The 13,396-nt window shown below is 45.8% G+C and overlaps 5 protein-coding genes and 1 non-coding gene across 6 annotated transcripts; 5 read left to right on the top strand and 1 right to left on the bottom strand.

Annotated features, from left to right (window-relative positions):
• Positions 1–121: 121 nt before the first annotated feature.
• Positions 122–1,696, top strand: BO94DRAFT_579896 (ditrans,polycis-polyprenyl diphosphate synthase). The gene is made up of 2 exons (XM_025615292.1): positions 122–707; positions 807–1,696. Exons 1-2 carry the CDS (start codon positions 218–220, stop codon positions 1,403–1,405), a joined length of 1,089 nt encoding a protein of 362 aa, XP_025461409.1. The 5' UTR covers positions 122–217; the 3' UTR covers positions 1,406–1,696.
• A 202-nt stretch (positions 1,697–1,898) lies between these two features.
• On the bottom strand, positions 1,899–3,098 carry BO94DRAFT_570406 (uncharacterized protein). Its single transcript, XM_025614808.1, has 2 exons — positions 2,691–3,098; positions 1,899–2,621 (listed from the first exon to the last, which is right to left on the bottom strand). Exons 1-2 carry the CDS (start codon positions 2,843–2,845, stop codon positions 1,973–1,975), a joined length of 804 nt encoding a protein of 267 aa, XP_025461408.1. The 5' UTR covers positions 2,846–3,098; the 3' UTR covers positions 1,899–1,972.
• Positions 3,099–3,544: 446 nt separating this feature from the next.
• On the top strand, positions 3,545–3,672 carry BO94DRAFT_t310. The gene has a single exon. It is a non-coding gene; the product is annotated as a tRNA-Ser (tRNA).
• Positions 3,673–4,567: 895 nt separating this feature from the next.
• On the top strand, positions 4,568–7,439 carry BO94DRAFT_540863 (ELMO/CED-12 family protein). The gene is made up of 3 exons (XM_025613006.1): positions 4,568–5,035; positions 5,138–6,503; positions 6,586–7,439. The coding sequence occupies exons 1-3, from the start codon at positions 4,772–4,774 to the stop codon at positions 7,047–7,049; spliced, it is 2,094 nt and encodes a 697-aa protein (XP_025461407.1). The 5' UTR covers positions 4,568–4,771; the 3' UTR covers positions 7,050–7,439.
• A 1,178-nt stretch (positions 7,440–8,617) lies between these two features.
• On the top strand, positions 8,618–11,200 carry BO94DRAFT_529241 (putative cell cycle checkpoint protein Rad17; the record flags this gene model as incomplete). Its single annotated transcript, XM_025610454.1, has 3 exons — positions 8,618–9,257; positions 9,317–10,761; positions 10,813–11,200. The coding sequence occupies exons 1-3, from the start codon at positions 8,856–8,858 to the stop codon at positions 11,198–11,200; spliced, it is 2,235 nt and encodes a 744-aa protein (XP_025461406.1). The 5' UTR covers positions 8,618–8,855.
• A 232-nt stretch (positions 11,201–11,432) lies between these two features.
• On the top strand, positions 11,433–13,393 carry BO94DRAFT_339828 (putative UPD-GlcNAc transporter (Mnn2-2)). The gene is made up of 4 exons (XM_025607032.1): positions 11,433–11,958; positions 12,011–12,036; positions 12,088–12,104; positions 12,161–13,393. Exons 1-4 carry the CDS (start codon positions 11,665–11,667, stop codon positions 13,216–13,218), a joined length of 1,395 nt encoding a protein of 464 aa, XP_025461405.1. The 5' UTR covers positions 11,433–11,664; the 3' UTR covers positions 13,219–13,393.
• Positions 13,394–13,396: the final 3 nt, after the last annotated feature.

Here is a 13,396-nt window from a genome sequence, read left to right as displayed (position 1 = left end):
ACTTTATAGCTGTGCGTGTCTGTAAGGAAACCTGGGTGGATAAAGCGGTCACTGGTTCAAGGTACGGACATACTTGCCACCGCCCATACAGGCCCGAATTCCGCTCGACCTGTTGAAGGACCCACCAACGGTTCAGACTCCCTCATACAGATCAAGCATAGTCAACCATTCGTTGAGCAGAAGTCCCTGAGTGGTACGCAGCCACAAAAGCTGAAACATGGTTTCACAACGAGATAAAGAGCTGTTTAGAGATGATGTTCGGTCTCGAGGAACGAAGCTCAGTGCTGCTGATCGCGAAAATCTTCTAAGGCCATATCTGCCAGACCCGTCTGACCTTCCACGGCGGCCAGCTCATCGCCGCAAGAAGGCTTCCCGAAGAACACCTATACGGACATTTGTCAAGTCACAGCTGCATCTACTTACCTATACCATTATTCATATCATTTTCGGGATTATTTCCCGACTCACCCTAAGCTATCATGCTGTTGTGGATCGAATCTTTGCCATCATTTATTACCACCACCGAACGCCAGAATTAATACGAAAAGATGTGAAGAACTTAAAGCGCTTGCCAGAACATTTGAGTGTCATATTGTCATTGCGCAAAGAAGACGATGCCCTGGCTATCTTGATGGATGAAGTAGCAGAGCTCGCAGCCTGGAGCGTGAGTTCCGGGATACCTGTCCTAAGTGTCTATGAAAAGACCGGTAAGTACAGTTTCGAGGCCTCCAAGGCATTCCATAGAGTTGAGGGGTGAAAGGGCGCTTATAGAACTGGGACTAATCACCAAGTGTCCATTCGTACAGGTGTTCTGAAATCCTGCATTCCTGTCCTTTACCAAGCCATTATGAACAAATTGTCCTCTTACTATGGTTCTCCGGCGCAGCAACCAGTATTGCGACTGTTTGCTCCCCACCACCCGATTTATAACCTGCAGCAAGGCGTGGCGCCTTCTCATAGGCCCAATGCCAACCCTCTCACAATGCTTCTCTTGTCTGCTACTGATGGCCGGGAAACGTTTGTTGACTTAACCAAGACGTTGGCGGAGATGTCGCAGAGTGGTAAACTCTCACCAGAAGACATAACTATGGAATTGGTTGATGCGGAAATCAGCGAGATTACTACCCAGCCCACTCAAACGGCCACGTCCGTCCCTCTGGGTAGAACAGCAATGGATACTGGTCACAATGTCTCCATAGTGAAGCCTGAGCCTGATCTTCTTCTGGTTTTTGGCCCGTTCTTGAAGTTGGATGGATACCCACCCTGGCATATCCGACTTACCGAGATGTTCTGTACTGGCGGTAGGAGTAGCGGGATGACCAATTGCGACGAAGCTGTTGAATATCACGGCTTTCTCAGGGGTCTCTGGCATTATGCTGGTGCTCAGATGAGGTTCGGCCGATGAAGATGGTCTGTCCTGTGTGTATGTATGTTTTAAACATGTTCTTGTCAGTGTACGCCAATTTTCATTCGAAGATGGTCCATGGATGCAGAATTCAAAAGAAAAACAGATGGCGCCAGCTTCATCAACCAGTGTAGTATGCTGCTTCACTCGACGATCGGTCATATATTAAGACCCATCTAGACTGAGTGGAGTCTGAGAGGAAAATCATACCGACATACGAAGGTTAACTGTCTCTGTGGTAGCTATGGTTTACACGCAACGCATTTTCTATAGTGAGCTTGGTGACTGGGCATCTGCTTTCATCAATCATCTCATTGAAGATGTGGTCGAAGTGCGAGAGGTATTTCCTAGATATGCTTGATTACTTGCGAGTAAATCAAACCAAGCATTAAGCTTTCTAGTTTGTAGAGATACATGTTAAGTAAGGCCTCGATGTGGAGATTTACTGTGTACCAGGGACCACAATAGCCCCCCCCCCCCCCCCCCCCTTCCCCCCGTCCTAACCCCATGTTTCCATCACTCCCTTATTGTCCATGTAAGGCTAGTTTCAAGGCCACCGTATCTCTCCTAGTCCGGATGAACTGCCTGAAATTGGGGTTGGAAGCCTCGCACACATTCAAGGCACCTTGCCACTTCCATGCCCGCTTCGGTCACACCTTCAACCGCACAGGCCGAACAAACCTTCCGAGCCCGCTGGGTCTGCATTCCGTCGCTGTTGGCACTCTCTTGAAAGTTGAATGTAGGCATTTTAACTAGCCCGCTGCAATCTATAGCGTCGCAATACCGGAGACATATATGGCAGCTTCTCTGACCACATAAATCACAGTCTGCATAGGCGTCGATGAACTCTCGTGTAGTAGGTTTCCTGTGACAGATATGGCACGAACGTAGACAGAACGCAGATGCACAGAGGGTTTGCGGTTGCTGGTAGGGATTTGGAGATGTGGTTCTAGGGGATACTGGCGGGGAGTTGACCTCCAAGGCCGCGGAAACATAGATGTTTTGTGAAGAAATCTTAGTCTGGGACGAGTTTGACTGTAGCGTATGGGAAAGATTCTCTGTAAATGGCGATCTGCGGTGAGTATGTGGTTGCTGGACTCGTCGTTTCCTGTGTAGACATCGCTGGCGAGTAAAAACCCCTCTGCTCTGACCAGAGAGTTCTGGGTAGTCTAAGCGGAATTGTGGGTTCGTATACTGAATGGACGAAGGGACAAGTCTGAGTATCAAAAAGATGGATTAGCTACTTGCTGCTAAAGGCTAGCCATTTTGTCCATCGGTTGCTGACCTATCTGACGATGTGGAGACAATATCTGCTTGGACTTGTTCCCTCTTCCGTTTTCTTATACTTGGACTTGTGACAAAGGAACCACGTTGATCAATAGGAAGATGTGGCATGAGGTCTTCAACTGTATTCGTTGAATAGTATCCAGGCAGATTCATCGGCGGATAGGGATAAAAAGTAATTCAAGCACGTACATTAAGCGGTCGTAAGAAACCTAGGTACCAGTGTATATTGAATTGGACTATATGTTTAGGAAGATGAATCCCCTCAGGCCTAGAGGGAGAGTGTGTAGTAAGTAAGATGACTGGACGAATGAGGATGCATTTGGTCCGTTGAAACACCTTTTGTGGGCATAAACTGGGCGAGTGCGTGGCATTAAAACATGTTAGTAGACAAACAATGACCTCAGTATCTAGACCAACGGGCGTTTAGCCATAACTGATAATTTCTAGGTTCATTTGCACAATCGACCTTTGATCCCACTATGTAAGTTTCGTGTATCGATCATCTAGACAGATCTAACCAATGGCGTAAGTCGCAGAAAGTGATAGGGAATAAATACCTGGGTGTAATGTGACAGTTAGTACAGCGCCTACATCGTAATGCCTCATCATATATAACTGGTTTGTGCATCTACTCCGCCGTGTCTATCTAAGTACTCAACTGTCATTTGACTCAGGTAGTATACGAATCAGTACCTCTACATATTCGAATATATTATACTAGATTCATGTTAACCAACAACTGCATAAAATCTGTAGTCAAAAGAGCAAGCAAAATCTCGCCCCTTCGGACTTGTGAGGCCTCTTATAGAAAGCAAAGCTATATAAATAGATAAAATTGAAACATGGCAACATGTCTCGGTGGCGCAATTGGTAAGCATTCACTTTTCGACCTTCATAATCGAACATCTTATTAATTCTCAACAGGTTAGCGCGTACGACTGTTAATCGTGAGGTTGAGAGTTCGATCCTCTCCCGGGACGCTTTTTTTAGCCAAAATCGCTCGCTCTCTTCTCTCACCACAATCTACTTTCATTTAAGCATTTTATAAATATAGAGACTTTGTTGCTGAAAGAATGACCTCACTCCTCCCTCTTTTCCGGGACTACAGTCATCACCCAAATGACTAGCTGTATACAATCCAATATCCTTAACTACCTAATCAGGAGCTGATACCCTCTTAAGTCTATCGACTCAGACGGACGATCTCAATCGAGTATTGCATTTTTATGTGGTTGGAAGGGCCCTCTTAGACATGCTTAAAGGGGCCCTCTGGGGCCGTTTAAAATTTAATAGGCCGTTTGGGAAGACCCGAGCCCTTTAGATAGGTAGGTGCTTAATAGGGGGCGTTTAACAGAATCTCTGAAACATACCTGGCGGGACCCTCTGGGGGCTTTTAAGAGGCCCTTTGGGAGGCCTTTGACTATCTAAATACTTTGAAAATGGGGTACAAGATATTGAGTACCCCTGGAATAGTGGACCAGTTGATCTACTTAATTGGTGACTAGCAGGTAATGTAGCGCATGTCTAATATCGATATCCTATCGGCGGTTACCCCTGTAATGACCCAGAAAATACTAAGTAAAACTTTCGTATGCTAATAGAAATATTTCCATTCAATACGCGGGTTGAATATCAACCACTAATTTGTCGAGAGCCCAAAATCACGATCTGCTTTGGCCAATGGGAGCATTGAGAGATATTGAATCCTACTAGGGACCTAGTACTACGTAGTATCTATCTAGGTCTTACCTAGATACTACTAGATTAGCTACATCCTGAAGTCCATTAATGGGCTAACACTTGCCCATTTTCGATTTAGTCTAAGTGCGGAGAACCGTAACTGCGACTTCTTGGCAACCCACCCTCCCTTATTCTCGCTCAGCCGGTACTCCGTAGATGATGTTGATTTCTCTGAGCCTCGAACTCCAAAGTTCTTCCAGGGCCATGTCATTCGCATCTTGCTGCTTGTATCAGCTTCGGTCATAGAACGGGTACGGCTACTGAATAGCTGGCATACCCTCCTCCCTTAACAACAGTCCGTGCTCCAATTCCGACCGGAGTACGACACTACCTCCTGCCATGGAAACCAGCGTTTCTGAGCTAGTTGAGAGGCTAGGAAGCGATGAAGATGCGGTGCGCAAGATGGCTGTTTTCAAGCTTCAGGGAAGCATTGGAGATCCTTCATTCGCCGATATCTTCATTGCGGAAGGGGGACTGGCCAAGTTACGCTACCTGACCATACATGCAAGCGGTAACACCTTGGCATATAGCCTCACCAGCTTCGCAAGATTACTAGAAGTTGACAAAGGCTGGGATCTAGTAGATCAGGAAGTGGTTGAAAGAGTAGGTATTATTCTCAGGCTCTCTGCCTTCTCCATAACATACATCAACCTGATCATATTGTATAAAAATATACTAATGTATTGTACTGTCTTCTCTGTCCAGGTTGTTGAACTTATAGTGACGCACCCATTGGTCAATATTCTGAGGGGTGCAATGTCCATCTTAGTCTCTACTGTGTCACATCCCTACACAGGTAATCACTTATCACAGGATGGGAATTTCGGCTTTCGTGCATTGAAGCCTGCAATTGCCATATACCCGCAATTCCTGGAAATGCTTGTCAATAGACTTTCATCTGCAGATCATGCACTTTGTGCCAATGCACTCCAGTTGATTAACTCTCTGATGCGTGACTCCATCACGAATGAGTTAGATACAGAGTGGCCAAAGTTCATACAGAAGCTGCAGGATCTGGGTGTGATCAGAGCAGTCTACTCCCTCATGCAAGGTACTGCCTTGCAGGATCACATGCACCCGTTGATAGAATTCCAGTCTCTCACCAAAGTTCTCATCAAAAAATGGAAAGAGATATCGCTAGACTCAGAAAGGCCAGAGCATAGGAGGGCTCTGAAAGGAATTTACTTGGCTAGTTCACACGAACGCAGCCAGGACAAGGGAGTCGAGAATAGCGACGATGTACGACATACAAAAAGACACAATCCAGAAAAATGGAGGCGTCTTGGTTTTGAAACGGAAAGCCCGTCGACGCAATTTGAGGATACAGGTTTCTTGGGGATGATGGATTTGGCAGATTATGTCAGAAATCATCAAGATGAATTCCAGAAAATGCTTCTGGAACAGTCCACGAAACCTACACAGCAGCGATGCCCCATCGCCCGTGCTTCGCTATCTGTCACTTTGATTCTGTATCAGCATTTTGAGGTGGACAAGTCGGAGATGGATGATGCTAAAGGCTATCTCCTACTAGAGTCTCGCTCTAATCTCGATATGCTTTTTGAGCCTCTACTGTTGCATTGGACCAGATTGCATGTTGCAGGATTGCATGCGTTCTTTCGTCTATGGAAGGCTACGGGAGCGGAGGTTGAAGATTACGGAAAGCTTGTTGAGCTTGTTCGCATCTTGATTGAATCTGTTGTTGGCGGAGCACCTCGCACAAAGGATGTGCAAGAAGTGGAAGAAGAACTGGCAAACTTTGAATACGGCCGGCTCCGCGAATTACAAATGGAGCTATTGGAGCTCACGTATGAAGATGCCTGGGGTCAGCATTTGCGACAAATGCGTGAAGAACTGTACCATGAAGCCCTTCAGTTCGTTAAAGAACAGAGAATTCGCTGTTTGTTGCAGGGTGCATGGTTCCCTAACGAGAGTCCGCATAGTTCAGAGGCAGTGAACGAAAAATTCTCATGGAGATACACTCAACTTTCGCACAATAGGAGGTTCCTACACTTTGGTGATTTCAGTGCCGTCGAAGAAAACTGCCCGGAACTTGACGCCCTACCGGAGAAGAGTAAGTTTGGTCCATCCTATTAGCCTCGAATGTGGATTGTTTCATCCTTGAATGTTGAACTGACTGCCCTTCTCCTTGTCAGTCGACCTTTCATTGGTGTCTTCAGTAGTGTCAAATGTCGGTGCTTCATCCAAGGATCACACGGTCTCGAGTGCAAAAGACATGGCCCACGCTATTTCATTTACGAAAATTACTGTCCACGGATACCCATCACCTGCGCCCACTAATGGGGATACGCGGAAAAATAATGGTCATCGTCGAACCTCGAGCAAATCTGCGCATGGGGAATCTGTGTTGCTGAGTCTTTGTCCACCGTCCCCTAGCGTTGCGTCTGAATGGCTTGATGGGTTGCTGATGCTTCTCAATCAACAGCCCATAACGGCAGAGACGAACAAGCTTCTGGATTCAGTCAGCAACTACGGACTCAAGATCCGCTTGTTGAATGTTCGATTCGATGATGTGGCATTCGCAGGCGATGCCCCACAGGTTCCTTCCCGAGATGGCCTTGATGACAATTACTACTATGATGTTTTTGGTGGCTCATAGTAACAGTTTTGTCGTCAGATTGGTTAAATCATACAATATGTCAAAGGTACGATATAATTAAGAGGTTCTTCAAATGATGATAACACGGCAAATTTGAGCATGGCGCATTGGGGATCATTGGCGCAGAGAATATTGGCTTGGTTGGAATCTCTAGTCTCCTGGGAGATCCAACTGTCAATATAACTCACCTATGATTAATGACACATATTGAATAGACTTATATAGTATGTCAAATAGTTCGGAAGTTATTCGTGTAGTTTTCCTCCATCTTCCTCGTTGTGCTTCCTGTACTTTCACCTGTTTGATTGTCCCAGTTCTACTCTGTATTTAATTTTTCTACTCTGTATTTAATTTTGATACCTTGGAGAGGAACAACACCTTTGAGACCGGTATCCTATGTTTCATTGGCAAATCTGTCAGGCACTCTATATGGCTGGGGAAGTAGTAGTAGTGGTAGTGGTAGTGGTAGTGTCCTAGTAGTATGGCTGAAATCAGTGGGGGGTTAGCTTGACCAATAACAAAAGTAGTATACTCATTACGCTGTCAACCCATCCGCTACGGCTCTACAAACCCCTCAGCTCAATAAATCAGTCACATGTGATCCCCATATAAAATCTAATAAGTCAATTAATACAAGTGCTGTAGTCTGATTTTAATATTGATCTTATATTCATATTATTTAATAGCAAATTTGTAAGATTTTATAAGAATTATATCATATTATAAAAACACTTTATTTCATGCTTCATTTATAGACTAGTTTTTAATTTTACGTTAATATAAATTATAATTCAGGATTTAATTTCAAACATATCATAGTTGTGATAGGATCTACTTGTCAGGGTAGAAAGCTTGTTGACTAGGCAAGGATTACACTCCAAAACAGTATGGATTGAAAAATGTAGCCTATATCCACTGAATAGACTAATCCTTGAAGGATTAGGAAGAGGGGTTCACTACACTCACTATTTGATAGAGAACGGAACGCCATGGTATACGCAACAATAATCTCAAAACTCTCACTGTCCCATCCGGGTACCGCAATCACCATCGGCTGGCGCTGATGAGGTAAGGATCGCCATCCGAACCCGTTCTATCACAATAACAATAGTATTTGGAAATTTTAGATTCTAACTATATTCTTATATCAGAATTTCAAAGCTCTGGACTAAAATGGTTGAGTTATCAAAGATTCTCTGAAAATACTTTTCATATGGTTATCACATACAGAAGTGACTGATTCATTGAGCTGAGGGTATTTGTAGAGCCGTAGCTGAGGCTGGCCCACCCCTTTGGCATGGGTCTAGGCGTAGCGACGAGTGTGACGGCGGCTACTAGGTAGGAGCAAGCTTATAAGGGATGCGCAGCTGAGCCTAGTGGCTCAGTATCCTAGTCTTTTGCCGAATAGTGCAGTTGGCAGGAGGTCGAGTCTTTGGAAGCGCACCTAGAGGCAGGCCTTGACAACGAATAGAACATACAGAGCTCCGGACTGTGTAGGCGGTAAGAACTGGAGCTTGACACCAAAGCCGTAGTTGGGTCTAAGCCAATTCTTGTCCAGACATGCCAGCGTTATCAATGAGTTTCTTTTAATGACTGTTGTATTTCGTCGATATATTTACACGATCATGAAATGTCCGTGCATCAGTAAAGCCACTGCAATTTGCTAAATGCTCATGAAATCGGGGAGCAGAACGCTTGGTCCAGAACAAGGCGCTGCTAATCCTACCGTCCACCTGAGCCTACTTAAAGGCTTACCGTCATCGCTAAGCTCTTCTGCCTTCCGAATTATCTAAGATCTTGCAAAAGATGAAACGCAAACACCAGGAAGATGCTACAACAACACACAAGCCCGTGTACGGCACCTCTGGCCTCAAGAACACCGAACAGCAGTTGTTTAATCGAACTACCGATAATCAACAGGATACGGAAATAGGAGATGGGAAATATAGCAGCGATGATTTGATTGAAGATGATTATGACTCATTTGACGAAATATTCATTCGCCATATCGCGAATGACAGAGATACATGGCATGATGATAGGCAAGATTATACACCGAGAAGCTGGCTTTCTAAAGGGCCACCACCTCGCTTGCCATGGGCGCAGCAGTTTCCTCCAACTAATTTAGACGAACTGGCTGTCCACAAGAGAAAGGTCTCGGATGTGAAGAACTGGCTAATCAGTGCATTTGCTAGGAGAGACCGACAGGTATGTTATTCTTGATATTCTCAAAGCTGTCTTTGTTCTGTACCGATCCAACATAGGAGCTCCTAGCGCCTTTTATTGCTACGCAGGCCTTTTCTTTACTAACAAAAGCAAAGCTACTTGTTCTTCGTGGTCCTGCAGGAAGCGCCAAAACAACTACACTCTCATTATTATCGACTGTTCTAGGCTTTGATATCTTGGAATGGAGGAATCCCTCACCGTCAGAGTCTGCCACCAAAGCACAAGTATCAATTGCTGCTCGTTTCGATGATTTCCTGGAGCGTGGAAACGAGTTTCAGGGTCTCGACCTAGATGGGGGGACTGGCTCTTCCGGAGCTAGGTACACTTATAGCAATGCCTACACTTCACGGCGACGTGTTATTCTCATTGAAGAATTCCCAGCGCTTGCAGGTCCATCGTCGAGTTTGAATTCCTTCAGGCTAACCCTCTTGCGGTATCTTGCCATGATAACGCAAGAAAAACCCCACCTTGAGCCCGACACCCTACAAGGCTCTCCAATTGTCATCATTGTCTCAGAGACGCTTCTTGACTCTAGGTCTTTCCCGTCAGATAACTTAACAGCCCACCGGTTGCTAGGCCCGGAACTTTATAACCATCCGAGGACGAGCATTATTGATTTCAATAGCATAGCGCCGACTATTATGTATAAGGCTCTGAATTTGGTTTTGGAAAAGGAGGCTTCTCTTTCCAAGCATGAGAGATTCCCAAGCTCCGCCATACTGCACAACATCTCTAAGACGGGGGACATTCGAAGTGCCATTGCATCCTTGGAATTTGTTTGCGTGAATCATGAAAGGTTCAAGAAGTTGGCAGGCCCGCCTTCCAAAGCCGGGGTCTCGAAAAGAGCTACAGCAACTCTTACGCCTCTTGAAAGAGATACAATGGAGGCAATAACACAGAGAGAAACGAGTCTTGGGCTGTTTCATGCTATTGGGAAGGTCGTATATAACAAACGTGTCGATCCAGGCTCAACTGGAGGTACTCAGGTCGTCTCACCCCCAGGGCACTTAAAACATCATGAACGGCCACAATTGTCCCAAGTATGTGTCAATGAACTTGTGGATGAGGCCGGCATCGATAACCAAACCTTCATTAGCGCTCTTCATGAAAATTATGTCCCATCATGCAACAGTCTATCGTTCACAGACTGCCTGGATGGCTGCATTGGCGCATTATCAGACAGCGACGTGCTGTCTTCCGACACAAGAGGACGAAGCAGGTTTGGAGGACAAGGTTTGGGTAGATCTAATGCCGGAGCAGACTCCTTGCGTCAAGAAGACCTCAGCTATCAAGTCGCTACTCGAGGTATACTGTTTGGCCTTCCATACCCCGTGAAGAGATCAATGTCAGCCAAAGCATGCCCAAGCCATACAAAAAGCGCATATAAAATGTTCTTTCCGGCTTCATTGCGACTGCTTCGCAATATGGAAGAGATACAAGACCTTATAGATTTATGGTCAAACAGACTACTGGACCCATTCGGGAAGTCTATCTCAGGCACCATGGCCAGTGTTGGGGTTTTTTTGGCTGAGAAGAGTGATAGAGCCGAGAAGGCCGCTGGCCTAGGTAGTCGCGGCAGTGAATCAACTGCGGCTGTTACCATGATATCACGCAGTGATCTCATACTTCATCAACTGCCATATTTGGCTATATTAGGGGGCAACCCAGGGCATTTGAAAGAACTCGTGAAGATCACCGGGCTCCGTGGAAACAAGTTCCAAAGCATTGCCCCGGACAACGAGATATTTGACAAGTCAGTTGAATTGCCTTCAGTGGCATCCAATATTCGGCGAAGGAACTCTCCGTTAGAAACCCCATCACGAATAAGTCGGCGCAACAGCAATGCCTTTGGACCCCGGCTTCCTCCATCTCTTGAAGAGGAGGGGCTTATTCTGCTCGACGATGATATTGTAGATGACTACTGACGAAGACGAGTGGTCTTTCTTCGCAGTTCTTAATTTACTCGAGACATAATGGCTGCAGGATTCCGTCTGCATCTACTCCTGCTGTCTAATTCTAGCATAGCAAAAGAGATAACGGTTTGGCAGATGGGAACCGGAGTGAAGGGTTTGAATTCAGAACGTTCTGATGGGATTGACCGAGAGAAAGAAAGGAGGGGAACCTTTAAGATGATATGGAGTACGGAGTAGTTAACAGCTGTGGCATCATGACAAAGTTACGAGGCCAAGAACTAGACAGGTCGTAGGATATTCTCGGAGAAGGAACCAAACCGCAGTTTTGACTAAGCAGGTTTCTTGGGATTCTACACATTTACCGAAGCCACACCTCAACCTGACTAGTCAGTAGTCACACTCTCGCTCTAGTTCTGTCCTTTTTTTGCAAGTTCCTAGGCCTCGGAATCTTTCATCTCTTACAAGGTGACCATCGAATGTCTGTCCCAAGGGAGATGGTCCAGGAACGCAACTCCATCCTCACGCAAAGGAATAAATCGGGGACCAATTTCAAGCTTGAAATTACGCCAATCTCAGTTGATGGAACGCGCGATGTTGATTCTCAAAAGACCCCGAACCAGTTAACGAGCAATGATAAGGAGATTGGTCCTACAAAAGCCACATATGGACAGTTGGCCAGCATCACAAGTGCTGCCACTTATACAGCACTGCCCGGATGGACAAATATAATTCTGATGTTTTCTTTGATCTTTGGTGGTTGCTGTGCTAATGTAAGTACGGATTAAAGTATACTAAGATTCGATTGCTGATTCCAGACAACAGGTGTTTGCGCTCGAAGCAATTATCAAGTGAGTTGAATGGAGTGTACAAGTACTGATCCGAGGCTGACCTCAGTTCAGAGATCAGCCAAGCTCCGGTATTTAATTTCCACCAAGCCAGCATTATCATCTTCTCTAACGTCTCTACTAAAAGGTCCCTTGATAACATTCGCTCAATTCCTTCTAACCTCACTCATTACGATCCCCGGCTTTCTCTCTTTGTCAGCTGGACCTCGATCACTATATCTCAGCCCCCGTGCCATTCCACTAAGATCATGGCTGGTCTACACGTTGTTTTTTGTTACAGTCAACCTTCTCAACAATTGGGCTTTCGCATACAAGATTTCTGTTCCGTTACACATTATTCTCAGATCTGGAGGCCCCGTAGCTTCTATGGGTATTGGCTTTCTATTCAATGCCAAGAGATACTCGCGAGGTCAGGTACTTGCAGTACTGATGCTAACCCTGGGTGTTGCCACTGCAGCATTGGCGGACGCTAAGGCTAAAGGCCAATCTATGAATGTCGAGAACGCTTCTGCGGCTACCACTTTAGTTGGATTCACGATTCTCGCCTTGGCGATGATACTCTCAGCTTTCCAAGGCATCTATGCCGACAGGCTCTACGAAACGTATGGGAGGGACCACTGGAAAGAGGCTCTGTTCTATTCCCACACGCTATCTTTGCCGCTTTTCTTGCCCGCTTATACGCAGCTCGTGAGCCAATGGCAACTGCTATTCCCTGCGCATCCCCTCACTGCCAGGCTCCAAGCTCTGAATTCGAGTGAAATTGGTCTTTTGGGCCACGCATCTCCCGGCGTTGCAAGTAACAGTGCCTCGGAAGAGTCCTGCGAGGCATGGTCGTTGGCGTCAATCATTAGCGGTTCATCTGGGCTGTTGCCGATCCTGAAGGATATTCTCCCTTTAGGGTCAATTTTCACAATCATCCCGATACGTGTGACTTACCTTTTGGTCAATGCTTTGACACAGTATTTGTGCATTAGGGGTGTTCATCTCCTCTCTGCGAAGTCATCCTCACTAACTGTTACTGTCATTCTAAATATTCGGAAGCTCGTTTCCCTTCTTCTTTCCATTTACCTGTTTGGAAACGATCTCTCTCCGGGCGTCCTTATCGGCGCAGTGTTCGTTTTCATAGGCGGTGCTATGTATGGTTTTGGGGCACGGTCTAGGGTCAAGTCTGCCAAAAGCGCATAAGCTATAATAATCCATACATCTCACAAATTTGTCATCCATTCTCAAAAAAATCATACAGCAGAAGTGTTGGAGCTGGAGACAGGCATACATGTGAGGTAGCTTTTGAAATTTCACCAATTTTGCTCTTGCACAATCTATCACTGGTGTTACCTTCGCTCCTAGAACCTGAGGCCAATGG

Source organism: Aspergillus sclerotioniger (assembly GCF_003184525.1).
Source record: "Aspergillus sclerotioniger CBS 115572 chromosome Unknown BO94scaffold_59, whole genome shotgun sequence".
NCBI lineage: Eukaryota > Fungi > Ascomycota > Eurotiomycetes > Eurotiales > Aspergillaceae > Aspergillus > Aspergillus sclerotioniger.
The sequence above is the reverse complement of the archived record's forward strand: the minus strand, read 5'-3'. Positions and strand labels throughout refer to the sequence as shown.

Coding starts and splice junctions, on each gene's coding strand:
- BO94DRAFT_579896 (XM_025615292.1), top strand. CDS start 218: ATGGTTTCACAACGAGATAAAGAGCTGTTTAGAGATGATGTTCGGTCT. Junction 708..806: donor AAGTGTCTATGAAAAGACCG/GTAAGTACAGTT, acceptor CCATTCGTACAG/GTGTTCTGAAATCCTGCATT.
- BO94DRAFT_570406 (XM_025614808.1), bottom strand. CDS start 2,845: ATGAATCTGCCTGGATACTATTCAACGAATACAGTTGAAGACCTCATG. Junction 2,622..2,690: donor GTCTCCACATCGTCAGATAG/GTCAGCAACCGA, acceptor TTTGATACTCAG/ACTTGTCCCTTCGTCCATTC.
- BO94DRAFT_540863 (XM_025613006.1), top strand. CDS start 4,772: ATGGAAACCAGCGTTTCTGAGCTAGTTGAGAGGCTAGGAAGCGATGAA. Junction 5,036..5,137: donor ATCAGGAAGTGGTTGAAAGA/GTAGGTATTATT, acceptor TTCTCTGTCCAG/GTTGTTGAACTTATAGTGAC. Junction 6,504..6,585: donor TGACGCCCTACCGGAGAAGA/GTAAGTTTGGTC, acceptor TCTCCTTGTCAG/TCGACCTTTCATTGGTGTCT.
- BO94DRAFT_339828 (XM_025607032.1), top strand. CDS start 11,665: ATGTCTGTCCCAAGGGAGATGGTCCAGGAACGCAACTCCATCCTCACG. Junction 11,959..12,010: donor TTGGTGGTTGCTGTGCTAAT/GTAAGTACGGAT, acceptor TCCAGACAACAG/GTGTTTGCGCTCGAAGCAAT.